This window comes from Carcharodon carcharias, chromosome 1 (assembly GCF_017639515.1).
Source record: "Carcharodon carcharias isolate sCarCar2 chromosome 1, sCarCar2.pri, whole genome shotgun sequence".
In the NCBI taxonomy this organism is placed as follows: Eukaryota; Metazoa; Chordata; class Chondrichthyes; order Lamniformes; family Lamnidae; genus Carcharodon; species Carcharodon carcharias.
The window spans coordinates 151,749,062-151,776,057 of NC_054467.1; the positions used below are offsets into that span (position 1 = coordinate 151,749,062).

The 26,996-nt window shown below is 40.6% G+C and overlaps 1 protein-coding gene across 5 annotated transcripts in view; it reads left to right on the forward strand.

Annotated features, from left to right (window-relative positions):
- The window catches only part of fip1l1a (FIP1 like 1a (S. cerevisiae)), a 107,469-nt gene that overhangs the window by 66,947 nt on the left and 13,526 nt on the right, over positions 1–26,996 (forward strand). For all 5 annotated transcript variants that reach the window (XM_041200666.1, XM_041200647.1, XM_041200656.1 and 2 more), the window contains exons 13-14: positions 18,703–18,758; positions 21,747–21,990. In XM_041200666.1, coding sequence (XP_041056600.1) covers positions 18,703–18,758; positions 21,747–21,990 — 300 coding nt within the window. The remainder of the gene's footprint in view (positions 1–18,702; positions 18,759–21,746; positions 21,991–26,996) is intronic.

Sequence of the window (26,996 nt, forward strand, 5' to 3'; positions counted from 1 at the left end):
TCTCATAGCCAAGTATTTTTTAAATGTTATGAAGGTTTCTGCCTCTACCATACTTTCAGGCAGTGATTTCCAGACCCCCTTGGCCTTTGAATCCTTCTACCTGTTACTTTATTTATTCCTCAATCAACATAAAAAATTAAATTATCATGTCACTACAACGTTGCCATTTGTGGGATATTGCCAATTGACTGCCGCGTTTCCTACATTATAACAGTAATTACATTTCAAAAGTCCTTCATTGGCTGTAAAGTATTTCAAGACGTCTCGTGGTTGTGAAAGTTGGGAAATTGTACCTTCTTAACCCTGTATCTAGGCTCCTCATAATCTTATTCACCTCACTTAAGTTTGCCCCCAGCTTGTTCTGTCCCAAAGAAAAAAGCCCAGCCTGTTTAACCTTCCTTTCTTAGCTAAAATTCTGCATTCCTGGCAACATCCTCGTAGATCTCCTCTGTGCCCTCTCGAGTGTGATCGCATCCTCATTGTAATACAGTGACCAAAACTTTATAAAGCATTCTAGCTGTGGCCTAATTATTTTTAAAACAGTTCTAGCACAACATCAAAGTTTTTATATTCTGTGCCTCAGCTAATAAATGAAAGTATCCCATATGTCATCTTAATTACCTTATCTTATCTACTTGTCCTGCTACCTTCAAGGATCTATGGACATGTACTCCAAGGTTGTCTTTCCCTCCACACTGTTTAATATCCTACCATTTGTTATGTATTGCCTTGCCTTGTTTATCCTTTCCAAATACATTACCTCACACTTCTGGATTGAATTCCATTTGCCATTTTGCTGCCCATCTTGTTCCTTACTATCAACTAATGGCAAACTTTTGCATCAACTACAAATTTCTTAGTCATGTCCCCACCAACGTTTAAGTTATTCATACACAAGTACTCAGCTCCATGGAAGCCCTCTGGAAACAATCTTCCAGCCAGGAAAACACCCGTCAACTACTTGCTTCCTGGCACTGAGCCAATTTTAGATCCAACTTGTCACTTTCCCAAGGCATTCTATGGGCTTTATCTTTTTTTTTAAGCCAGTTTGTCATGTGGACCTTGTCAAAAGCCCTGCTAAAATCCATGCAGGCTACACCAAATCTGCCACCCTCAGCAACCCTTCCTTCCCTTTTTAAACAATAGTCCTCTGCCACCATGCTTGGAGCCAGAGAGGATTGGAGAATGATGGCCAGAGTGTCCACTGTTTCCTCCTTTGCTTCTCTTAGCAGCCTGGAATAAATTCCACCTGGACCATTTATCTACTTTTAGAGATGTTAAGTCCCTTAATATCCCCTCTCTCATTATTGGTACCCCATCTAATATTTCACGTAAATACAATATCTGCTTCATCCCCCTCTTTTGTGAAAACAAATACAAAGTATTAAGAACCATGCTCCTGTCTTCTGCCTCCACACACAAGTTAACCTTTTTGTTTTCTAAAATGCCCTACTGTTTCCTTAATTATCCTTTTGCTCTTTGTGTATTATAAAACATCTTTTGGGTTTTCCTTCATTTTACTTGCCAGTATTTTATTCATGCCCTCTTTGCTTTTCGAATTTCCATTTTAATGTCACCCCTGCACTTTCCGTATCATAGTTTTCTTTAGTTTCGAGCCCTTGGTGTATCTGGCATAAGCTTCCCTTTTTTTTTGCCTTATTCTACCCTGTATGCTCTTTGGCATTCAGGGGCTATAGATTTGGGAGTACAATCCTTTTTTATTTATCGGAACATGTTTGTTCTGAATCCTCTCTATCTTCTCCTTGATTATTTGTTGCTGCTGCAACACTAATTTATCTTCAAGTAACTGTTTTCAGTTCACTTTTCCCACGTCATATTTAGAATCACAGAATGGTTACAGCATGAAGGGAGGCCCTTTGGCCCATCATGTCTGCATTGATTCTCTGAAGGAGCAATTTACTAAGTGCCACTCCCAATCTTCTGCACATTCTTCTTTTCCAGATAATCCAGTTCCCTCTTAAGTACCTCAAATGAACCTGCTTCCACCACACGCTCAGACAGAGCATTCAAGATTCCAACCACTCGCTACATGAAGTAGTTTTTCGTCATGTCACCATTGCTTCTTTTGGCAATTAGCTTTAAATCTGTGCCCTCTTGTTCTCGATCCTTCCACCAATGGGAATAGTTTTTCCTATCTACTCTGTCCAGGCCCTCGTGATTTTGAACATCTCAAATCACCTTTCAGTCTCTTCAAGGAAAACAGTCCCAACCTCTTCAATCTTATTACGTAACCATTTTCGTGAATCTTTTCTGCAGTCGCTCTAATGCCTTCACATCTTTCCTAAAGTTTGGCGCACAGAACTGGATGCAATATCTAGTTCAGTTCAAACTAGTGTTCTTAACAAGTTTAGAATAACCTCTTGCTCTCTTACCCTATACCCCTTTTAATAAAGCCTTTGTGTTATTAACTGCTCTCTGCAACCTGTCCTGCCACCTTCAATGGCTTAAGCACATATACGCCCAAGTCCCTCTGTATCTGTATCCTCTATAGAATTGTACTCCTTGTTTTATGCTGTAATTCTTCATTCTTCTTATCAAAATGAATCATTTCACATTTCTCTGCATTAAATGTCATCTGCCACTTGCCCATTCCACCAACCTGCTTACATTCTTTTGAAGTTCTATATCATCCCCACTCACTATTCACAGTTTTGTACCATCTACAGATTTTGAAATTGTGCCTTGTACACAAAAGTCTAGGTCATTTATACATATTAGGAAGAGCAAGATTCCTAACACTGACCTCTGGAGAGCTCCACTGCAAAATTTCCTCCAATCCAAAACACATTCATTAATCATCACACTCTGTTTCTTCTTACTCAGCCAATTTCATATCCATGTTGCTGCTGTTCCTTTTATTCCATGAGTTATAACTTTGCCTGTTGTACGGCAGTTTATCAAATACTTAGATAAATTGGCCTATCCCCAATTTAAAACTTTTACTCTTGGGGCAAAATTCTTACCTCGATGGGCGGGTGGGCCCCACCGGCTCGGCGGCGGGCAGGCAACAGAACCCCGCTGCCAAAACAGGGCCTGCCGCCATTTTGAGTGGGTGGACCAATTAAGGCTATGCACTTCCTGTGCAGGGGGTGGAGGGAATCCCCATCTGTCAAAGTGCGCTCTTTCGCGCATGCACGCGAAAGAGCGCAGTGCTCTCTGAGGCAAAGTCCTGTTTCAGGGAAATTCGTGAGAGGTAAGTAAACTCTAAAAATAGATAAATATTAAAATTATTAACATGTTCCCCATATGTGACAATGTCACACGAGATGGGCCATGTTAATAATAAACACAAAATTTATTAAATTTTTAAAAAACAGACATGAAACTTCATCCCGCCATTGGATGAAGTTTCATTTAATAGTCTGCAGCCAGCTGGGGCTCCTGGCCTGCCTGTCAGCCTTAAGGTTGGCCGGGCAGGGTGTTTAATAAGGTTAATTAGCCTATCAATGGCCTTAATTGGCCATTGACAGGTCAACGGGCGGACAGCTGATTTCGCTGTCCGCCCGCCTTCACGAATATTTAAAGGACCGGGATGACTTTGGCCATTCCTCCCGACTTCATCCAGCTTCATTTTCCCCTCAGTGAGCGGGCCCCACCCCCAAATTGCCGAGGGGAAATTCCTGGCCTTGATCTATCTTTGTCCTTTTCATAACAACACTAAAGCTAACTGAATTATAATCACTACCACCAAAATGCTCTCCCACTGATACCTCTTCCATTTGCTCACTTTTGTTTCCGCAAACTAAATGCAGGGCTGCCCCCTTTGTTACGTACTTTCTAAAAATATTAGCACCAAAACATCATATTCCCTTGTGGTTATTTGCACCTGCAGCTCACCAGTCTTATTTACCATGCTTTGTGTGTTTACATACATGTACCGTTAACCTAATTTAGACCTATTGCATTACTCTTAATCTGATCCTGCCTACTATCTTACTGTTTTCTATTGTAGTGGTATCCATCCCTCCCAATTCTGTGTACTTTGTTTCTCCTTTCTAATACTTCACCCTCTTGATCATCACTAAAGTGATGGAAGAGGTCGTCGACAGTGCCATGAAGCAGCACGCCACTGTCACTCAGTTTGGGTTCCACCAGGGCAACTCACTTCTTGAGCCCAGCTCTCTTGTCCATTTTTTGGACCAAGGCTGTAATAAGGTCAAGAGGTGAGATGAGAGTGACTGCCCTTGACATCAAGGCAGCAGTTGACTGAGTGTGGCATCAAGGAGCCCTGGCAAAACTCGAGTCAATGAGAATCAGGGGAAAACTCTCCACTGGTTGGAGTCATATCTAGCACAAAGGACGATAGTGGTTGTTGAAGGTCAATCATCTCAGTCCCAGGACATCACTGCAGGAGTTCCTCAGGGCAGGGTCCTTGGCCCATCTTCAACTACTTCATTAGTGACCCTCCTTACATCATAAGGTCAGAAGTGGGGTTGTTCACTGATGACTGCACAATGTTCAGTGCCAGTTGCGACTCCTCAGATACGAAAGCAATCCATGACCATATGCAGCAAGACCTGGGCAACATTTGGGCTTTGGCTGATAAGTGGCAAGTAACATTCGTGCCTCACATGTGCCAGGCAATGATCAACTCCAACAAGAGAGAATCTAATCATCTCCCCTTGACATTCAATGGTGTTACCATTGCTGAATCACCCACTATTAGCATCCTGGATGCTACCATTGACCAGAAACTGAACTGATGCCAGCCACATAAATACTATGGCTACAAGAGCAAGTCAGGGACTGGGAATTCTGCAAAGAGTAACTCACCTTTGACTCCCCAAAGCATGCCCACCATCCACAAGGTACAAGCCAGGAGTGTAATGGAATACTCTCCAATTACCTCAATGATTGCAGCTCCAACAACACTCAAGAAGTCCAGGACAAAGCAGCCCACTTGATTGGCACCCTATCCAGCACCTTCAACATTCATTCTCTCCACCACTGACACACACTGGCAACGGTGTGTGCCATCTACAAAATGCATTGTAGTGACTCACCGAGGCTCCTTTGACAGCACCTTCCAAACCCGTGGCCTTTACTACCTAGAAGGACAAAGGCAGCAGATGCATGGGAACACCACCACCTGCGAGTTTCCCTCTAAGCCACACACCATCCTGACTTGGAAATATATCTCCGCTCCTTCATTGTTGCTGGGTCAAAATCCTGGAAAACTCTCCAATAAATGCTGGCCAAGCCAGCAACGCCCACATGCCATGAAATAAATTTTTTTTAAAAAATCCTGATTTCCACTCTGCTGCAAAAGTTATTTGAACCCTCCACAACAATCTCACGAGGTCATTGCACCTGAATCGATCCAGAACTAATCTGTCTGGACTGTATGGATCCCAGCTTCTGCAGAATTGATCACAGTGCCCCAGGAATCTAAAGACCTTTATCCTGCACTATCCCCCTAGATATGCATTCATCTGAAACAAAAACAGAATTACCTGGAAAAACTCAGCAGGTCTGGCAGCATCGGCGGAGAAGAAAAGAGTTGACGTTTCGAGTCCTCATGACTATTCGACAGAACTTGCGTTCGAGTCCAAGAAAGAGTTGGACTCGAACGCAAGTTCTGTCGAAGAGTCATGAGGACTCGAAACGTCAACTCTTTTCTTCTCCGCCGATGCTGCCAGACCTGCTGAGTTTTTCCAGGTAATTCTGTTTTTGTTTTGGATTTCCAGCATCCGCAGTTTTTTTGTTTTTATCTATGCATTCATCTGCTCTGCTCTCCTTTTCTCTATTCACTAGAGTGTGGCACTGGGAGTAATCCAGAGATTACTGACTTTTTGAAGTCCTAATTGCTTTCCTCGCTCCCTAAGATTTGCCTGCAGAACCACATCCCTTTTTCTACCTATGTTATTGGTACCAATATGGACCACAACCGCTAGCTGTTCACCCATACCTCCTGTGAGTGCTCTGCAGCAGCTCAGTGGCATCCTGGATCCTGGCACCAGGGAGGCAACATATCATTCTGGAGTTCCAAGGATCTTTGGTTATTATTGGAAACACTTACTGCTTCCTGACTTTTGTCAGTATTGCAAGCCACAAGCCATCAACGCCTGGTGGGTTTTTCCACATGTCCACCATGTGACTGAGTACTATGTTTACCTAATTGTTCCTCCTCTTTCTTTTCCACTTTTCCATTCCTTTGTGAAAATTGAAGCAAAATGCTTATTAGTCTGTGCCATACCTTCATTAGTTTCTGCGCCATACCTTCATCAAAGGCAAAGGTACCCTTTTTCATCTAATTAATGCTACTTCACGTGTGTATGTTTTTGTGTGCTTTGAAAATTTCCCTTTACTGTTCCTTTGTTTCCTGCTGGCTTTTATTCCTTTGCTTTATTTGCCTCTTTTTAAAAAAATTCCCTAATATATTTTTTACGCTTAATTTGATGGAGTTCAACGTAGGGACATCTGAGACAAATCTCTCCCTTCTGCTCCACTAAACTCAAATATACCAATTTGATCCCTCAATTATAACATATGGGGAACTGCATCTCCTTGCTGAACTCCACTTTTTAATGACCCTTCGCAGTCTACTGCTACTAAAGGCTCAATGGTAAATTCTTAGTTTTCACATTAGTCCAAGCATCAGTAATGCTCACTAAAGCTAAATTCCATATTCTAAGAACCCTTCACACTGATCTCTTGCTCAAGACTTCGCAAGATCTCTGTATCTGTAACCATAGGTGTCTCTGTCCCTCCCCCTTTAAGGATCATGCTATTTTGGAATACTTCCTTTCATTATTCTTTTTCACAAAATTTACCACTTCTGCACTGGCCGCTTACCTGCTTACTCAGTGAACCTGCTCATGCCCCACTGCATTGCTGACAGTTTGCCATGATCCTTAATTTACCATCATCAGATTTTTGAAATAGTGCCTGTGTACAAATGAAAAATGAAAGAATCTTTGATCAGAATCATGGGATGCACCACTATCCACATCCTGCCAATTCAGAAAGCACCCAAATACTGCCATTCATTTTCTGTTCCCTAAACATCAGTTAGTCATTATTTATGTGGCTACATTTCTTTAATATAATTTGGCATAACTTTCATAATGGAACACAGGCGCCTTATCAGATATCTAATGAAAACTTCTGAGACAATTTTAATTCCTGTGTTTTATTGTTACACGTCCCAGCATTTTATGCGTCACAGCCATTTCTACAAGATTAAATGTTCCAATTGCTAAAAGATTCCATTCTCTGATTCTGTAATTCAGTAGAGAAGACATATCAAGTAAATCTTTTTCGTAAACAAGCTAATCTCAAACTTTTGCGTTATACCAAATAATATCCAAACCACTAAATCTTGATGGTATTCTAGACAGTCTGAGTTCAAATATCAAGCTCAACTGTTCCCACTGAAGAAAAGGAAACTAGCTCCGTGTGAACAGTTTAGGATCGCAATTCCTCGAGATGGAAAACTCTGCATTTAGTATGAGGCATAGGTGTTGAGTGTCTCTTACTAAAGCTGCTGAGTTCTGAGTTCTATGTTCTTTTGTGTAAAAGTAACATTGATATGTCTGAGGCAAACTTCAGTCAATGTCTCCTTTGTTGAATATAGTCTTCTAGCATCGGAACATTTCAGTATGCAGTCATCAGTTGGTTTTTGGGCATTCCAAAACTGCTGCTAAGATTGGCATTATATTGTATCAGGAAGGAAATTCCTAAAATTTCATCACTGTGCCTTGTGACAAACAAAGGAAAGAAAATTTTAAAACCTATATTATTGACAGCATCTCTTTACTGACCAGAAAAAATAAATTCATAACCATGTAGATAATGAACATGGGACTGCATGTTCCTAAGCTAATAGATGTTTCATTACCTACTAACGTTGTAGCACTGTTGCAATAATTTTAACTACAGTGAAAAAATACATCATCTGGGAGCAAGTACTGTAAAAACTCATTTTGGTGGGCTAACATATTCCTGCAGTGCACCCAGAAGTTGCCTGTGGGAAGAAACACAATGCCTGCTTTTAGGTCATAAGTACTGCTTACTGATTTACTGTACTTGGATCTTATTTCTGTACAAATTTCCTAAGAGCAGGGGAGTTGTCTTCCTGGAGTACTGGCCAATATTTATCCCTGAAACACCATCACAAAAAAGAGATTATCTGGTCACATTGCTGTTTGTGGGAACTTGCTGTATGCAATTTGACTGCTGCATTTCCTACATTATAACAATAATTACATTTCAAAAGTATTTCATTGGCTGTAAAATGCTATGGAATGTCCTGTGGTTATGAAAGGGGTTACATAAATGCAAGACTTTCTTTTATAATGCAAGTAAGCTATTCTTCATTCTTTCATGGGATGTGGGCATTGCAGGTAAGGTCAGCACTTGTTGTCCATCCCTAATTGCTCTTGAACTGAATGGCAACCATTTAAGAGTCAACCACATTGCTGTGGGTCTGGAGTCACGTAGGCCAGACCAGGTAAAGATGGCCGATTTCCTTCCTTAAAGGGCATTAGTGAACCAATTCGATTTTTACAACAATCGATCAAAGTTTCAGGGTTTCTAGCTTACAATTCCAGATTTAGTAATTGAAGTTAAGTTCAGCCGGTTGATAGGATTTGAACCTGTGCCCCCAGAACATTAGCCTGGGCTTATGTATTACTAGTTTAGTGATACTACCACAGAGCCATTGCCTCTTCTCTTGAGCTTTTAAGACAACATACAGTTCTGTAATTACCAATGATCCAAACTCATTCTTGTAATTTATCAATTTTTCACCAATTTTATACATATTTTCGACTAATCCCAGCTCCAATTCATACCAATTTCTAAACCACTTTAGGGCCATACCTATTACTTTGTAGTACTTAGGTTGTTAAAATTTGGCTTGTGGGAAGGTTGCGAACTCATGAATTAGGAACAGGAGTAGGCCACTCAGCCCCTGGGGCCTACTCTGTCATTCAATATGATTATGGCTGACGTGATTTTAACTTCAACTCCACATTCCTGCCAAACCCCTATAACCTTTCATCCCCTTGCTTATCAAGAATCCATCTAGCACTGCCTTAAAAATATTCAAAGACTCTTTTCCTCAAAAGGCGCTAGAAACAGAGTTCCAAAGCCTCACAACCCTTGGGAAAAAATTCTCCTCCTCTGTCTTAAATGAACACAGATTATCACAGATAATGCTTAACATGCCAATTTTGGGGGTTCTCATGCTTGATGTAAGTTGAAATGCTCAAATTCTGTGGATGTGAGTTGCTTCAGACCAACTATTGAAATTAATGAATGATTGGTATTGGGAGACAGGGCTATCCCACTTTCCTCCATGATGTGAAAGTAGTTTATTGTAAGTAAGAATTGCCTACTTTTGTAGCCACCGAGTCTAGTTTAGCCTCAGTTCCTAGTAATGTTCCTGATTTCCTACATCTGATTTTGTTTTGCATGCAGCTGTGGGAGCACTAGGGATGGCTAAATTTTGGCATCTTTTGTCACTGTCAAGCATTTTCCTATTGGATATAACATGGATTAGAAGCAGAATAAGATCAATCTGTGCAAGTATAATGTCTCACATTTCAGTATAACACAAGCTACCTGTATCATTTTTTTATGACTGATCTACAGTCTGCATTAAATAATTTTTTCATAGCTTAGACCTGCCTCCACAAGAGTTGAGTTTGAGACTACCCAATTAATTTTGGATTGCAACTTGCACAGAGAGCTGACTTGCAATCCAACGGTTTGAGCTAGACAGAAATCCAAATCACAGAAGTGAAAGGCACGTCAGCTTGCCAATCCTTTATCCTGTTGTATGGCCTGAAATAGCCTCCTTTGCACTGAAACTGCTCTGATCCCATTGACTTTTTCTCAGATTTCTTCCCAGAGATGCTTGCTGCAATGATTTTTAAGGCACAGCACTAGAAGGGCTGTACTAAACTAAGCAATTTGCACCTAAAGAACAAGAAGTTCAATATCTCAAAGTAGCACTACATCTTTTATCTCCCGATCCAAAAGCATCCCCGGGACTTTACTGTGTTGTTCAAAACTCAAGACGAGTAGCAAATTAGCATTATCTTTCACAGTGTAGAACTCTCTCACGTTCATATCTCTTACATAGAATGTACAGCACAGTGGCAAGGTCTGCTACTCAGTTGAGATCATGCTAATCTGTATTCTAACTCCATCTATCTGCCTTGGCTTCATATTTCTTAATATCCTTGACCTTATCTAAAAATTTATCAATCTCCGATTTTAAAATGATTTAACTGAATTAGCACCAACTGCATTTTGAGAGAGTTCCACACTTCTGTCCCTTTTGCATGAAGAAGTGTTTCGTAACATCTCTAGTTTGGCCTGGCTCTGGTTTGAAGATAATGTCCCCTTATCCTAGACACCCCAACAATGGAAAAAAGTTTCTATGTGCCCTAATAATTCTTTTCAAAACACTTAAAATTCTCAATATTTTTCCTTAACTGTTCATCTATTTCTTTCTTCATTTTTTCTAATGGATTTTTCTTCCACTGCTGTTTCTAGCAGATCATTTCCTGTCCTAAATCTTTGCACAAAAATGATTTTATCTTTTCTGAACTTCTTCCTTCACTCTTTTAGTAATGTTAAATTTGTGCCTGCTAGCTACTGACTTGGAAAGGAGACTCAGCTCAGTGGTAACATTCCCACTTTTGAGTCAAATGCATATGAGTTTGAGCCCCACTCTACACATCCCCAGCCAGTGGATAGAGTTCCCATCTTTGAATACTGGGTTGCCATCCAGTCGGGTATTTGCTTCAGATGAGGGTGGAGTGGCAGTAATCTAACCCCCATCACATCTAGCTGCTCTCCTGCCACCCCCAGTGTCAGGCTAACAACCTGTCTTTTGTTAACAGAAACAACCCAGAGTATGATCTCCTTAATGTAAAAGCTGTGGAAGATCTGGGTTACCTCATGACTTGCAAGGCACAGAAGAGAAGATGCAGTTAGTGAAATAATTAGATTTTAAAAATTTAGTAGTGAGCAGAGGATCATGATACAAAAATGTTAATCATTTGCTATAATCAATATCAAAAATGGGTTTTTATGCTGAAGGTTACCTTGCATTCCTACTTATGTGCACTTAGCTATAGCAAAGCCTTTATCTTTCAGTAGAAACTGAAATGAAAGCTTCACTCATGACTTGGCTGCTCACTGCAGTTCATGCATGTGCCACCCACACATGTTGGCCACTGCTGCAGTGTAGACTCTGGTAAATGTGAATCTGATTTAACAGTATATTTATAGAACAATGGATTAATGGCCCACCTGTTTATAACATGAATTTCTTGGATGAGTTTACCTACATAAATGTGCTACCGGAAGGATATATGGAAGTATTCAATCAACATTCGGCGTTTTGCCAACCCGTTAGGCAGTGAGCAAGGTAACCTGCCAATTCTTCAGTGCGTGGGCTTCTAAATCCAACCTGCACCTTGAGTTCTAAATTAAAGCCAGTCATATCAAACGGTCCAGGAAAATCGTGCTCTGGTTTTGGGGAATCTTTGCATGGTACACACTTAAAAGCTATTTTTAATAACAGTTGACGTTTGTCCCTAAAATTGGATTTGTTTTAACTTATGAGCCCACTTTTTAATTGTGTGTATTTCTATTAAGGTTTAAAAAAACTTTTTTCCACTTCTTTTCATACAAAAATGTTATTTCAAATGTTTGTCTTCCTATGTTACAATGGTAATTATACTTCAAAAGCATTTGATTGCTTGTGAAGGACTTTGGGATATACTGAGGGAGTGAAAGGCATAAAATAAATGCAAGCTTTTAGCTCTTAGAGCCTTTCTGAAGAACTGACTATGGAGATTGATATGCCAGTTAACAAATTAATAAGCTTCTAGGGTAGAATCTTGCTGGCTCCACAAATTCTGAGTTTATGCAGTTATTATCTGAGTCATACAGAACAAGAATGTCCCAGATTCGGTCCATGGTCCTTGAGTTGACTGATCTCAGTTAATTGGTGTTAGCACTCTTGTTTTAGGGAAGGGAATAAAGTCCAGTGTCCCCAGTCCTGGCTATAATCTTGTGCAGTTTCTGGCACATCATGTGACTTGTAGCTATTGAAATACAGCACTCTGCCTCTAAGAAGAGAACATAGAAAATTTGGCAGTATTTTGTTTTCAAAAAACGAAACTGTCTTGTTGTAGTGTTGAAATAGTTTGAATGTTGTAAAACCTCCCCTACCCTCAAAACACGAATCAAGTTACCTTCTTAATTATAGCTATTTTTGGTACTGGTTTTTCACATTACAGGTCACTCATTACGTATTTCCACATTTTATTCAACTGTGATATTGAGTGCAAAATCTGAAATGATACAGTGGTATCCTGTTGTATACAAATTAGTTGCATGTAGCTAACAAAATTGGGATTAGGAAACAGACCACATGTTTGAATTGCAGTTGCAAATTTGTTTGCATTAGAATTACATAGTATTTACAGCATAGAAACTCAGCTCGTGGGGGAGTTGACGGCATAGTGATAATGACACTGGACTAGTAATCCAGAGGCCCAGACTAATGCTCCAGGGGCAGGGGTTCAAATCCCACCATGGTAGCTGGTGAAATCTGAATTCAATTAATAAATCTGGAATTAAAAGCTCGCCTAATGGCAACCACGAAACTATTGTCAATTGTCGTAAAAACCTATCTAGCTCACCAATGTCCTTTCAGAAAGGAAATCTGTCCTTAGCTGGCTTGGCCTACCTTTGACTGCAGACCCACACTAGTGTAGTTGACTCTTTAAAGCCCTCTGAAATGGAGTAGCAAGCCACTCCGTTGTATCATATTGCTACAAAATCTAAAAGGAATGAAATTGGATGAATCACCTGGCATCAACCTAAGCAAATGACAATGCCCTATCCACCCTGCAAAGCTCTCCTTATTAACGTCTGGGGGCTTGTGCCAAAATTTGCAACAGCCTGACTTAAAGATTACCTTACGAACAAGGCCCCAGACACAACCATTGCCAGCACTGGGTATGTCCTGTTCCACCTACAGGACAGACCAGCCAGAGGTGGTGGCACAACAGTATAGAGTTGGGAGTGAGTTGCCCTGGGATCCCTCAACACAGGCTCTGGACCCCTTGAAGTCTCATGGCATCAGGATCAAACATGGGCAAGGAAACCACCTCCTGGTTACCATCTACTGTCCCCCATCAGCTGATGAATCAGTGCTTCTTTTTGAACACAACTTGGAGGAAGCACTGAGGGTGGCAGATGCACAGAATGTACTCTGGGTGGAGTTTTCAATGTCCATCCCCAAGAGTGGCTCAGAGCACTACTGACCGATATACTAAAGGGCATAGCTGCTCGACTGGTCTTCGGCAGGCGGCGAGAGTACTAACAAGAAGGAAAAACTTAGTTGACCTCGTCCTCGCCAATCTACCTATCTACAGATTAGTACAGTCCACCAATCTACAGATGCATCTGTCCATGACAGTATTGGAAGGAGTGACCAGCGAGGAGTCCTTGTGGAGACGAAGTGCCGCCTTCACATTGTGGATACCCTCCATCGTGTTGTGTGGCACTGCCACTGTGCTAGATGGGATACATTTCTAACAGATCTAGCAAATCAAAATTGGGCAGCCATGAGGCGCTGTGGGCCATCGGCAGCAGAATTGTACTCACCACAACCTGCAACCTCATGGCCCAGCATATCGCCCACTCTACCATTACCATCAAGCTGGGGGAGCAATCGTGGTTCAATGAAGAATGCAGGAGGGCATGCCAGGATCAGCACCAGGCATACCTAATAATGAGGTGGCAACCTGATGAAGCTAGAATACAGGACTACTTGCATGTCAAACAGCAGGTGCAACATGCAATAGAGCTAAGCAATTCTACAACCATTGGACCAGATCTAAACTCTGCAGTTCTGCCACACCCAGTTGTCAACGGAAGATGTGGCTTCACAAATATTCTCATCCTTAATGATGGGGGAGCCCAGCATGTCAGTGCCAAAACTCAAGGCTGAAGCATTTGCATCCAGATGTGCCAAGTGGATGATCCATCTCTGCCTCGCCCCCAGAATTACAGCTGCCAGCCTTCAGCTAATTCAATTCATCCCACATGACATCAAGAAACTGCTGAAGGCACTGGATATTGCAAAGACTATGGCCCCCGACAATATCCTGGCAGTAGTACTCAAGACTTGTGCTTCAGAACTAGCTGCGTCCCTAGCTTTGCTGTTCCAGTATAGCTACAACACTGGCATCTATCCGGCAATGTGGAAAATTGCCCAGGTATGTCCTGGCCACAAAAGGCAGGACTATTCCAACCCAGGCAATTACCACCCCATCAGTCTACTCTGGATCATCAGTAAAGGGATGGAAAGTGTCATCAACAGTGCTATCAAATGGCACTTACTCAGCAATAATCTGCTCACTGACGCTCTGGGTTCCGCCAGAGACAATCGGTTCCTAACCTCATTACAGCCTTGGTCCAAACATGGACTAAAGAACTGAACGAGAGGTTAGGTGAGAGTGACTGCTCTTGACATCAAAGCAGCTTTTGACCCTCTGTGGCACCAAGCAGCCCTAGTAATACTGGAGCCAATGGGAATCGAGGAAGGCCCGGCCAGGGGGTGGGGGGGACTCTCCACTGATTGGAGTCATACCTAGCACAAAGGATGATGGTTGTGTTTGTTGGATGTTAATCATCTCGGTCCTGGGACATTGCTATAGAAGTTCCCCAGGGGCTTTAGGGCCAACCATCTTCAGCTGCTTCATCAATAACCTTCCCACCATCATAAGGTCAGAAGTGGGGATGTTTGCTGCTGATTGCACAATGTCCATCAATTGTTACTCCACAGATACTGAAGCAGTCAGTGTCTGTATGCAGCAAAACCTGGACAGTATCCAGGCTTGGGCTGATAAGCGGCAAGTAACATTTGCAGCACATAAGTGCCAGCCAACGACCATCTCCAGTGAGAGAGAATCTAACCATCTCTCCATGACATTCAATGGTATTACCATCGCTGAATACCTCCCTGTCAACATCTTGGGGGTTACAATTGACCAGAAACTGAACCCACCAACCATATAAATACTGTGGCTACAAAAGCAGGTCAGATGCTGCAGAGAATAATTCACCTCCTGACTCCCCAAAGCCTATCCACTATCTACAAGGCTCAAGTCAGGAATGTGGTGGAATACACTCCATTTGCCTGGATGAGTGCAGCTCCAACAGCACTCGAGAAGCTTGACACCATCGGGGACAAAGCAGCCCACTTGACATTCACACCCTCCACCACTGATGCACAGTAGCAGCAGTGTGTACCATCTACAAGATGCATTGCAGCAACGCACTGAGGCGCCTTTGATAGCACCTTCCAAACCTACGACCTCTACCACCTAGAAGGACAAGGGCAGCAGGCACATGGGAATGTTATCAACTGCAAGTTCCCCTCCAAGCCACAGAGGATCCTAACTTGTTCCTTTGCTGTTGCTGAGTCAAAATCCTCAAACTCGCTTCCTAACAGCACAATGGGCATACCTACACCACATGGACTGCAACGGTTCAAGAAGGCAGCTCACCATCACCTTCTCAGGGGCAACTGAAGATGCAATAAATGCTGGCCGAGCTAGCGATGCCCACGTCCCATAAATGAATAAAATAGCAGACCCTGCAGCCCAGCAGGTCCATGCTGGTGTTTCTGCTCCACATGAGAATTCTCCCACCCTTCTTCATCTAATCTCTTATATATCCTGTTGTTATTTTCTTATTTGTTTTTATCTAGCTTCCTTCTACAAGCCTCTATATTAGTTGCCTTAATTATGCCTTGTGGTAGTGAGTTCCACATTCTTACCACTATAGGAAAAGATGTTTCTTCTGAATTCACCATTGTAATATTCAGTTGTTTCTTAACTGACTTATGGGTGTTTGCCTCCGTCGTTCAAGCTGGAAGTTTAGTCCCTTATTCTTTGTGTGAAAAAGCTCTTCCTATTATAATTTCTAAATTTGCCTTTACTGGTTTGAATCCAAATCCCTTAATTCTATTTTCACACTTCAATTTTAATATGTTCCTGGTTAACTCTTTCTATGCAGTTAATAATATTATACACCTCTTAGCTCACTTTGTGAAATTTTCCTTTCTAGGCTAAAAACCCACATTCCTCCAGTCTTTAGTGATAACTCAGACTTCTGACATCAGGGAACAGCTTCGTGACTCTTCTCCGCAATACCTCCCATACTTGAATGTAGAACCATGCAGCACAGATGAATGGCTATTTGACTAATTGTGCCTGCACTGGCTCTTTAAAAGAGTTATGCAATTTGTCTCATACCACTGTTTTCCCCATAGCCCTGCAGTATTTTTCTCCTTCAAGTATTCGTTCAATTTCCTTTCAGAAGTTACAAATGAGTCTGTTCCCAACGCCATTTCAAGCAGTGCATTCCAGATCACAACAAGTCCATACATTAAAAAAATTCTCCTCCTCCTTTTGCTAATTATCTTATATCAGTGTCTTCTGGCTACCAAACCTCTTGCAATGAAAATAGTTCCTCCTTATTTACCCTCATCAAAACCCCTCATAATTTTGAACACGTCTTGAGTCCCCTCCTTCAACCTCTGCTCAAAGAACAATCCCAACTGTCTCATGGCCAGTTGTGTATGCATGCTGTCACTACACCTTTAGTCATGTGGGCTTGAATTTTGCTAAGGAGTCCATTATGTAAAACTTCAAGATACACCACTCAGATTTTTTGACTGGCAGTACTGGTTGCAGTTTTCAAGATGCAGTCTGATGGTAGGCATGTTCTCATCGATTGATAATTTACTAGGTTGTCATAAAACTGGTATTAGAATAGAAAAATGTTTCAGGATGTAAAGCAAAGTGAGTGTTTAAAATGTTAATTGCAACAGTAATCTTGGTGTGGATTGTGCTTGGGTAGTTTCTTTCCTGTTTCCCTCGCCCCTGGTTTTGTCCCTTTGACATTCCTCATCTGAATGGGTCAGTGCTGAGGAATGAACCACATAGAAAAACTAGAGTAGTGATAATAAAGGACTTTACACTATTACTATTCTAGTTTATAGTAAAGGGCAGAGAGGGAGAAGAGTTTTTCTAGTGTGTTCAGGATATTTTTCTTGATTAGTACGATCCCAGCCCCACAAGGAGGGGGGCATTGCTGGATCTGGTTCTGGTGGGAAAGATTTTAGAAACAATAATCTGAGGCAAAGTTAACAGTCACTTGGGACAAATATGAATTAATTAAGGAAAGCCAGCATGGATTTGTTAAAGGTTAATCATGTTTAATTGATTGAGTTTTTAAGGTAATGTAGTTGATGTGGCGGATGGTAAAATGCCGCATAATAGACTTACATCAAAACTGTAGCCCATAGAATAAAAGGGGCAGCAGTAGCATGGAAATGGAAGTTGGCTGAGTGACAGAAAACGAAGTAATGGTGAACAGTTGGTTTTAGGATTGGAGAAAGGTTTAGAGTGAAGTTCCCCAGAGGTCAGTACAGATTTGGGTGTACAGGGCGTGATTTCAAAACTTGCAGATGACACAAAACTTGGAAGTGTTGTGAACTGTGAGGAGGATAGTGATAGAACAGTGATAGTAAGGACTGGTGGAACATAGCACATGGACTAATGTGCTTCACAAATCAGCAGCTGCATATGAATTTTATGAGAGCTGACATGGTACTCCTCCTTTAAGGCTACCTCTGCAGTGCTATATGGATATTATGTATAAACTAAGATATGCATTAACTCATGAACAAAAGCAAAATACTGCAGATGCTGGAAATCAAAGAACTAAAAAAGGCTGGAAAAGCTCAGCGGGTCAGGCAGTATATGTGGAGAGAAACTGAGCTAACATTTCAAGTCGATGACCTTTCATCAGAACATGATGAAACTCATGAAATAGCCTATGCACACTTGCCAGTTATCATTCATTCATACTTGGGTCTATCCAAGGGAGATTCCCAATTTAATCATTTGCTTTGGGTTGTGCCCACTAGAAACTAAGTTAATGCTACTTGAACAGCAGCTCACCACCACTTCCTCAAGGGCAGTTAGGGATGGGTAATAAATGCTGTCCTCACCAGCGATGCCCACATCCCTTGAATTTTTTTTATTCGTTTATGGGTGTGGCCATAATGCTAGGCCAGCATTTGTTACCCATCCCTAGTTGCCCTAGTTCAGAGGGCACTTAAGAATCAACCACATTGCTGTGGTTCTGGAGTTACGTGTAGACCAGACCAGGTAAGGATGGCAGATTTCCTTCCCTAAGGGGCATTAGTGAACCAGATGGGTTTTTACAACATAATCGACAATGGATTCATGGTCACCATCAGACTTTTAACTAATTTAAATTCCGCCATCTGCCGTAGTGGGATTCGAACCTGGGGCCCCAGAACATTATCCTGGGTCTCTGGAATACTAGTCCAGTGACTATGCCATCGCCTCCCCTAAAAAAAATCACGCATATGGCCAGTTACAAAAGACAACTTTGGTCCCACTATTCTAAGCTCACTATTCCGAAGTGAGAGGACAGTTTGCTCATCCGATTGTGCCATTGAGTTCCTAAGTCTGCAGTTCTAAGGATGACGTTTTTATCTGGAGATAAACTTATACTACTATATTGAATGTTCTGTTGCATCTGTACTTTTCATGACATCTGTTACATTATGTGCATAACAAATGGTTTTGTTCTTGTGATTTTTAGTGGACCTCCAACATATAACAGCCGTACTACAGCTCCATTTGGTTATACAACTAATGGTAAGTGTATCCTGCAGTTTTGCCTAGTCAGCATTTTGAGTTATTGGAGAAAAAAATGCTTATCACTATTTAACAAACATTATGTTCAGAGATTTTTCTTATGGAAATTAAAGTGAATGTAAGTGTGAAGACCTCCTATATCACCTTTTCAGTTCTTAATGCATTTTTGTTTAATTTCAGTGGGGCTGCTGACATGGAAGAGCTATTGAATCTGATTGATTCAAACTTTTGATACTATACATTTTTGTTGACTATACCTTTTATTAATAATTAATTAAGATACTGCCTGGTGTGAAATATAAAATACGAAATTAGAGCTGTTTTCATCAGACAAAGGAGAAAGGAGCAATTTAAAGGGAGTGGACAAAGGAGATTACGGAGCAATTTAAGGGGAGTGGACAAAATTGATAGAAACTGGCTTTTTGCTTTGGTGAGGGATCTAAAACAGGGGAGATATGGTAATAAGATTAAGTGGAAGAGATTTAGGGCACAGAGCAGGAGAAACATTTTTACACAAAGTACCAAAATTAGTGCTTGAAGCAGAGAGTATGTCAACATTTCAAAATATATTAGATAAGTGGCTGAATAGGTTAGTAAAGGGGTTTGGGAGCAGCAGGTACATGGCTTTAGGACTAGCACTAATTTGGGGAATAAACACTGGGAAGGACAGGTTGGGTTGAGTGACCTGTTTCTATGCTGTAATTGTAAGGAACGTACTAGTTTGATTAGTTGATATCAAAAGCCCTTTCAAACCAGTATGCAAATTATGTCATCACATGATTTAAATTAAATATGCTTTAAACATTTCTATTGGAAGTGAAATGGAATTACTTCCTTCACTCTGACTTAAAGATCTGTATGCATTTAATCATTGAGAAATGTATATAAGTTTTTTAGGTTATATACAATGTCTTGTTTAATGATTGTTACTATGCATGTGTATTTTTAAAATTGTTCTCTGGATCTGGGTGCTAATGGTGAGGCTGCATTTATTGCCCTTTCCTATTTATTATTTGCCTGAGAATGTGGTGAGTAGTTCAGTTGACATTTTTTACAGTTAAGTGACTTTCTAGGCTACTTCAGAGACCACTAGCAGTCAATTAAGGCCTGGTATAATGTGTGTGTATATATGTGTACTTATTTATTTTGCACGCACGCGCGCGCACACACACAGCTCTCCCCTCCCCCCCCCCCCACCACACCTATTTACAATCTATATTAATGACTTAGAAACATTACTCTCTGACTCTTCATCTAAGTTTGCTGGTGATATCAAACTAGGTAGAAAGAGAAGTTGCAAAGAGATATAAATAGGTTAGGTAAGTGGGCAACAAGATGGCAGATGGGGTGTAATACAGGAAAGTACAAAGTTATTTTCACTTTGGTCATAGGAATAAAAAGTAGAATATATTTTAAAAGGTGAGAAACTTGTAAATGTTGATGTTCAAAGAGACTTGGGTGTGCTAGTACAAGGAACGGAGAAAGTTAGAATGCAGGTGCAGCAAGCAGTTAGGAAGGCAAATTACATATTGGCTTGTATTGCAAGGGAATTGGATTACAAGAATAAAGAAGTCTTGCTACAGTTGTGCAGTTTTGGTGAGATTGCACCTTGAGTACTCTGTGCAGTTTTGGTCTCCACATTTAAGAAAGGATATACTTGCATTGGAGGTAGTACAGTGAAGGTTCACTAAATTGTTCCCTTGATGGGAGGCTGAGTAAATTGGGTTTATATTCTCTGGAGTTTAGAGGAATGAGAGGCGATCTAATTGAAATTTGCAGAATTCTGAAGGGGCTTGTTAGGGTGGATGTTGAGAGATTGTTTCCATTGGCTGGGGAATCTAAAAACAGGGGCACAGTCTCAGGATAAGCGGCCAATCATTTGGGACTGGAGGTGAAATTACTTTACTCAAAATTTTGTGAATCTTTGGAATTCTCTACTCCAGAGGGTTTTGGATGCCCCATCGTTGAATACATTTAAGGCTGGGATAAATAGATTTTTGGTGTCTTAAGACTTATGGGGAGCAGGCGAGGAAATTGAGTTGAAGCCCAAGAGCAGCCAAGATTGTATTGAATGGTGGAGCGAGCTTGATGGACAGTGTGGTCCACTCCTGCTCCTATTTCTTATGTTATGCACGCACACAGTTTCCTTGCCCTAAAAAATATTAGTGTACAAATGGACCTTTACAAACTTTTTTTTTTATTTCGGTGCTACCCCACATATTATCAGGTTTGTTTGCCCAGACTTTGAAGGCAATAGCAAATGAATAGTGCTAGCTGTTTGTTGCACTTGCACTTGCCCTCACTGAAAGTTATAGTAGTTAGAAATCCAAAATAGTATTCCACTCTCCATAGGTAACTTTGAGCATATGGGAACAGGACAAGCAATGGGGTCTCTCCTTTACTGAGACATGAGAGTCTGAAGCAAAAAGTGTCAGTTGGAATATTTAATTCAATGCCAAGTTACAAACAGAAAGCAAGAAAAATGGACAAAATATGTAATTAAGAAAGTAAAACTTTTTTTTTGAAGAGTTGTGAGAATGTGGAATTTGCCGCTACAGGGAGTATAGATGTTTTTAAGGGAAGCCAGGCAAACATAAGGGAGAAGGGATTAGAGGGTTGCGATGATGGATTTAGCTGAGGAAAGCTAACAGGAAGTTTAAATGGAGCTTAAACGCCAACTTGGACTGATTGGGCCAAATGGCCTTTTTCTGTGCTGTTTATCCATGTGCCAGAGAGGTTGCTTGGAAGTTATTATGACTTAGCAGGCCAATAAAAATTCACTTCGACTGGAATTGGCAAGCTCTAACATTTTCTGCCATGTTTAGTGCTGATAACAGCACTATTATTTTTACTGCAAACACTGAGCTAATGAATTTGAACTCAGATTTTAGTCATTACTTAAGTCAATATGCTTCCATATTGCTTGATTGAGAATGGAAGATAGCAATGATTCTACTATATTTCTTATTTCACATTTCTGTCTTTCAGATTATGGTAATCTGACATATCCCAATATCCCAGTTTCCTCTTCCTGGAGTACCTTAATTGACAACAACAACAAACAATCATCGCAGCAACAGCAACCACACTGGGATTATTACCCTCGGAGAGAGAGGGAACGGGAGCGTGATCGTGAACGAGAGCGCACAAGGGAGAGAGAACGAGATCGGGACAGAGACCGGGACCATGAGCGAGAGCGCGAACGCAGTCCTAGTTCAAGTGTTTATAATGGGTGAGTTACTAAAAATCATTTGTGATATTTATTGTACTTAGTATCTGCAGTGCAACTATTTACCATGTATCATTCACCTAAAGTATACTAATCAATTATCTTTCAACTTCTGAGTCTGTTAATTTGAGAGGAATCTGCTTTTTCGCAATTTATTATGATTTTTGTGTTCATTTGTGCTGAATTCTATTTTAATTTACGTGAGCTTGTGAAATGAATAGTATGACATTGTCCTTGTATCTTTAATGGATTGACTGCTGAACATCAGGCCTGACCGTATGGCTTGTAATGATTGAGCTGTTGACCGGTAACAAAGGGAAGGTTAGTGATGCTCTATCCTCCCAATTAGACCAGAGCATCCAGTGTAGTAGTATTTTTTAATGTTTCAGTTATGTCTCTATTGGCCTCCGATAACTAGCTTTGGAGTGCAAAATTCAATAACTAGCTTAAAATAGCACCAGAGCTATTATTGAAGATTTGAGTAAACTATAGATTTCACTGAGATAGTCCATCAATGACATATTCCCGGCATACTTCATTGACGTCTCAGACTGGCGGATGCTGTTGCTTTTGGTTGCACCATTGTACTTTGCTGCTCATGGATGATGGTCTGGTAGATTTTTGTTAAATAAGAATATCAAATGATAATGAGCAATGACAAAGTAAATAGAGTTGTGGTGCATATCAGCTATGATCTAATAGAATTGTAGAAGAACAGGTTTGAGCAACTGAATGAATTACATTTTCCTGATGGAGAGGATGTGTGAGCAACTCCTATAGGGAATGAAGGAAGAAAGTTAGAGGAAAATAGTTAGATTCAAAGATGAATTAATGATGTGCTTTTACAGGATAATGACTGCTCTTCTCAAAAACAATTGGGGATGGGAAATATATGAATGGTCTTATCAGATGAATGAATGAATTTTTAAAAATGAGATTTGTAAAAGTAGTTTCATTAACATTTCATCTCTGTACAATTTGTAAATAACATTTTTGTTCCTGGAGGTAAGATATTCATTTTAAAGATTTATGGATGTAGTTGGATAACTGGCATTTATGGTGTGTACAAAATATTACATAGGTGTAGACATATTGTCATAAAAGGTTATATTTATACTATGGTGACAATGTGCCTACCCTAGGTAGTTAAATGGTAAAGCAATACATGAATCTTCTGTTTAACATGCAGGAGTATGTCAACCCATTCATTGCTGGGTATTAAATTCACATGTACATTTGTATTAACATTTCAAAATTGCAAGTTAATCCTTTAGACTGTGAAGCATCCTTAAAGTAAAATAAACTTTCATTGTGCCTTTCACAACCACAAGATGTCCCAAAACACTTGACAGCCTATAAGTATTTTTAAAAGTGTAGTGTCTGTTATAATGTGCGAATTTACATGTGGCATGCTGAGCCTGGAATTTGTGCTCCAAGTCCCTGGAGTGAGCACCCTAAAATTGAAGAGAACTAGTAAATACCTAGAATTCCACTCTTGCTAAGTATATAGGAACAGGAAGTAGTAGGTTATTCAATCCCTCAAGTCTGTTCTTCTGCCATGTCATTAGACCATAGCTGATGTACCTTAACTCTGTTTACTCTGACTTTGCTCATCATTTTTCAATGCTCATTTTCTTATATTCTTGCCTAACAAAAATCTATCAATCCGCCTTTAAAATTTCAGTTGACTTAGTATCCATAACCTTTTATGGAAAGAGAGTTTGAGATTTGTAATACTGTTTATGTGGAGAAGTGCTTCTTGATTTCATTCCTAATGACCTGGCCCAAATTTGAAGATCATTGCTCCTTGTTCTGGGGTCTGTGACCAGAGAAAATAGTTTCTCTATCTATCGTATTGAATTATTTTAACAATGTGTGTTTCTTGATTCTAATAATGAATTGGTTTCAAATACCCACACACTGGGATATTCTCCAAATAATACAAAATAAATCATGCTATATCATAGAACGCAAAACTTCAATAATTTTAAATTCAAAACCTAAAATATTTTAAATTATGTTCTAAAGAACTAAGTATTTCATTTTTTTTCAGCCATTTAAAAAAAGAGAATACAAATGTGGTGCTATTAATGAGGAGGTGGTGTGGCCAGGTCTGCAGTAATGCAGCATTACTTTTGTTTCTCTGCTTAACGGAGGATCTCATTAAAATGAGGTATTGCAACCAGTGTTGGGACAATTTCCAAGCAGTGACAGAGGAGATGGAGAAATGTACAGCCCTATGACTTGAAGCCTGCAGCCATCTGCTGTAACAGGCTTTCAGTCCACCACCAGAATTGTTATTGTGGTATGTATATAAAGGCTTCAGCATTCGGCTCCATAAATGTTCACAGATTATGAAAACTCATTTTGTTTACCAACTTGTTTACTCTATTGTCTCCCTATATTTTCCATTTAGGCTTTTAAATTCTGTTCATTTTGTTTTTCACAGTTTTGTATTTGTAATTGGGGGATCTAAGAGCAACACACTATCATTATATCATTTCCTGTATCAGGAACTTCAAGAATATGCAGAGATTTCTTAGGGAATCTGACCTGGTTTAGGTTCAATATAAGCGTGTACACGTCTGCACTGTTTCATTTGAATGGTTACACCTCATTAGATCTGTTTTATGTTTGTACAAATAAAACAAGTAATAGGGTGTGAGGCATTTTGTACTTTTGATTGTAGAAGCATGAAGATTGCTGTAGTTTGTGTGTGTGTGTGTGTGTGTGTGTGTGTGTGTGTGTGTGTGTGTCTATGCGTGTGTTACAAATTATACTGTGAAGGTATAATGAACTAGAGCACATAGGACATCTGTTTGTCGGGCAACTTCCAGGGGCCGGGAGGAGGGCTGGTCACTGATAGCTGGCCAAAATGAGTCTTAATGACTACCAGCCCAAGAAAAGTCTCTGTGCTGATGCCAAAATTATTCTAAATGGGGGAGGAGGGCTCAATTTGGATGAAGTTGAATTATTTACCATCTGTGCCAGAGCTGCTGCCACATGTCTTGGGGAAGAAATGTAAGAGGCCCTTAATTCATAAAAGCTGGGTTTGAAATAAGAGAAAAGGTGGAAAAGAGCTCCAGATGTCAGGTAAAATAGAAAGATTAATATAGAAACGTCAGGATATCGTCTCCTTTTACTGAAGTGAGCACACTAAGAAGAGGAAAACGGGATTCAAGGTATTTTAAGGATAATAAATGAGATTCACAATATAAACTTGGGCTCTGCAGTTTTTTGGCAGGTGTAGCAAATCTTGAGTAGCTGATAAAGTTTGTTTCTGCCTTAAAATGATTGCTGTAATGCCTCAAAGGTGCATTTTGCAACCTTTGATTTTCAATGATCAATGTTTGGATTGTGGTTGGATTTTTTTTTCCAAAATGTAACCTTTAGAAACCTGAAGAATGCTCGCAAAATAGCCTACGTAATTAATGGCAAGATGGTAATTTTTCGTATAGTAGAGTCAAAGGGCTGAATTTTCCCAGCCCCAGAATGGCATGCTTAATAGCAATGTGCCCAGAAAGATAAGGGGTACTGTGCCGGGACAGTTTCTTGACCCAACCCCACTGCCAGGGAACTTTCCTAGAGGCAGGCTGGGAAGTGAATCACTGCCTGCTCCAAGGAGGCAGGCAGCCAATTTGCATAGCTAAGGATCCAATTAGGGACAATCTTACAGCTTTGCCAGCAGAGGGGCCCCCTGCTGTGTGCAGAGGCCGCCAGCTCAATGCTGACAGCCTCCCTGTGGTAGGCCGGATGGGGCCTTTCAGAGCCAGAGGCTCTGTGCCTCAAAGAGGGGACTGTAAAGGAGGGATTCCCCATTATCCCACTTGAGTTACCAGTCTATATCCTGTTTTGTTTTTATTGTTGCGTAACTGAATGAGGCCTAACTCTGAACACTCACCTCACATGGTGGGGTTGCCAAGGCTTCAGAGCTGCAGGTCTTCTGAAAAAGTTCAGTAGTATTGGGAGCCAGCCCGATGTGGCCAATTAGGAGACCACTTTGGGGAAAAATTGCTTTGTCGGTCTCGCTCCTGGCAAGTATGGTACTCTACCCCCCATTTGGGCCTGATGGTGAGGTCCTGAAGTCCATGACAAAATCCAGCCCGAAGCGTGGTTAAAATATGTAAATCAAAAATGGAGCAGTCTGTTTTGCTTGAAATAATGTTTAAAGAAGGGCTAATAAATTGACGCCTCTACCCAAGGGGCTTAGAATTCCAGAAATAAAGAAGAGATGCTTCACATATATACGTCTCTTAGTCAGAAACCTATCTGGTGTCCTTTGTTGGTTTTGGGCACTGAGTCTGAGGAAAGAAATATTGGTTTTGGAGTGGGTAGAGTGCAAATCTGCCTAAGAGGCTTATGAGGGTTAAATCTTGAGGACAGATTGCATAAAGTTGTATTCTCTTGAGTTTAAAAGATTGAGAGGAGATCTAATCATGGTGCTTGAATTAATAAAGGGATTCAAGAGGGTAGCTACAGAGAAACTCAGGTGGAACAAAGGGGCATAACCTTAAAATTAGAACTAGCCATTTAGGAGTGAAATCAGAAGCTATTTTTCTCTCAAAGAAAAGCAGAAATGTGGAACTCGCTCATCCAAAAGGCTGTTGCTGCTGGGTGAAATTGAATTTTGAAAGCAGGGACAGACAGATTTTTGTTCAGTAAGAGTGTCAAAAGATATGGAACCAAGATGGATGCAATGAAGTTGAGGTACAGATCAATCATGATCAAATTGAATGACTGGTTTGACAAACTAGAGAGGGCTGAATGACATGCTTGAACTTACACTATATTTACCCAAAAATCTAAAGCACCAACAACATTGTTTCCCTTTTAAAGTGGCATAATGCTGCTTTATGAATTGGACATGAATGGTTTCTAACAACAATTTCTAAGAGTGCTAGGGGGGTACGCCATAATGCCATTTCAGAAGTTCAGTTTTGTACTTTGATCATGATTGATCTGTACCTAAACCTCATTGCACCCACCTTGGTTCCATATTTCTTGATACT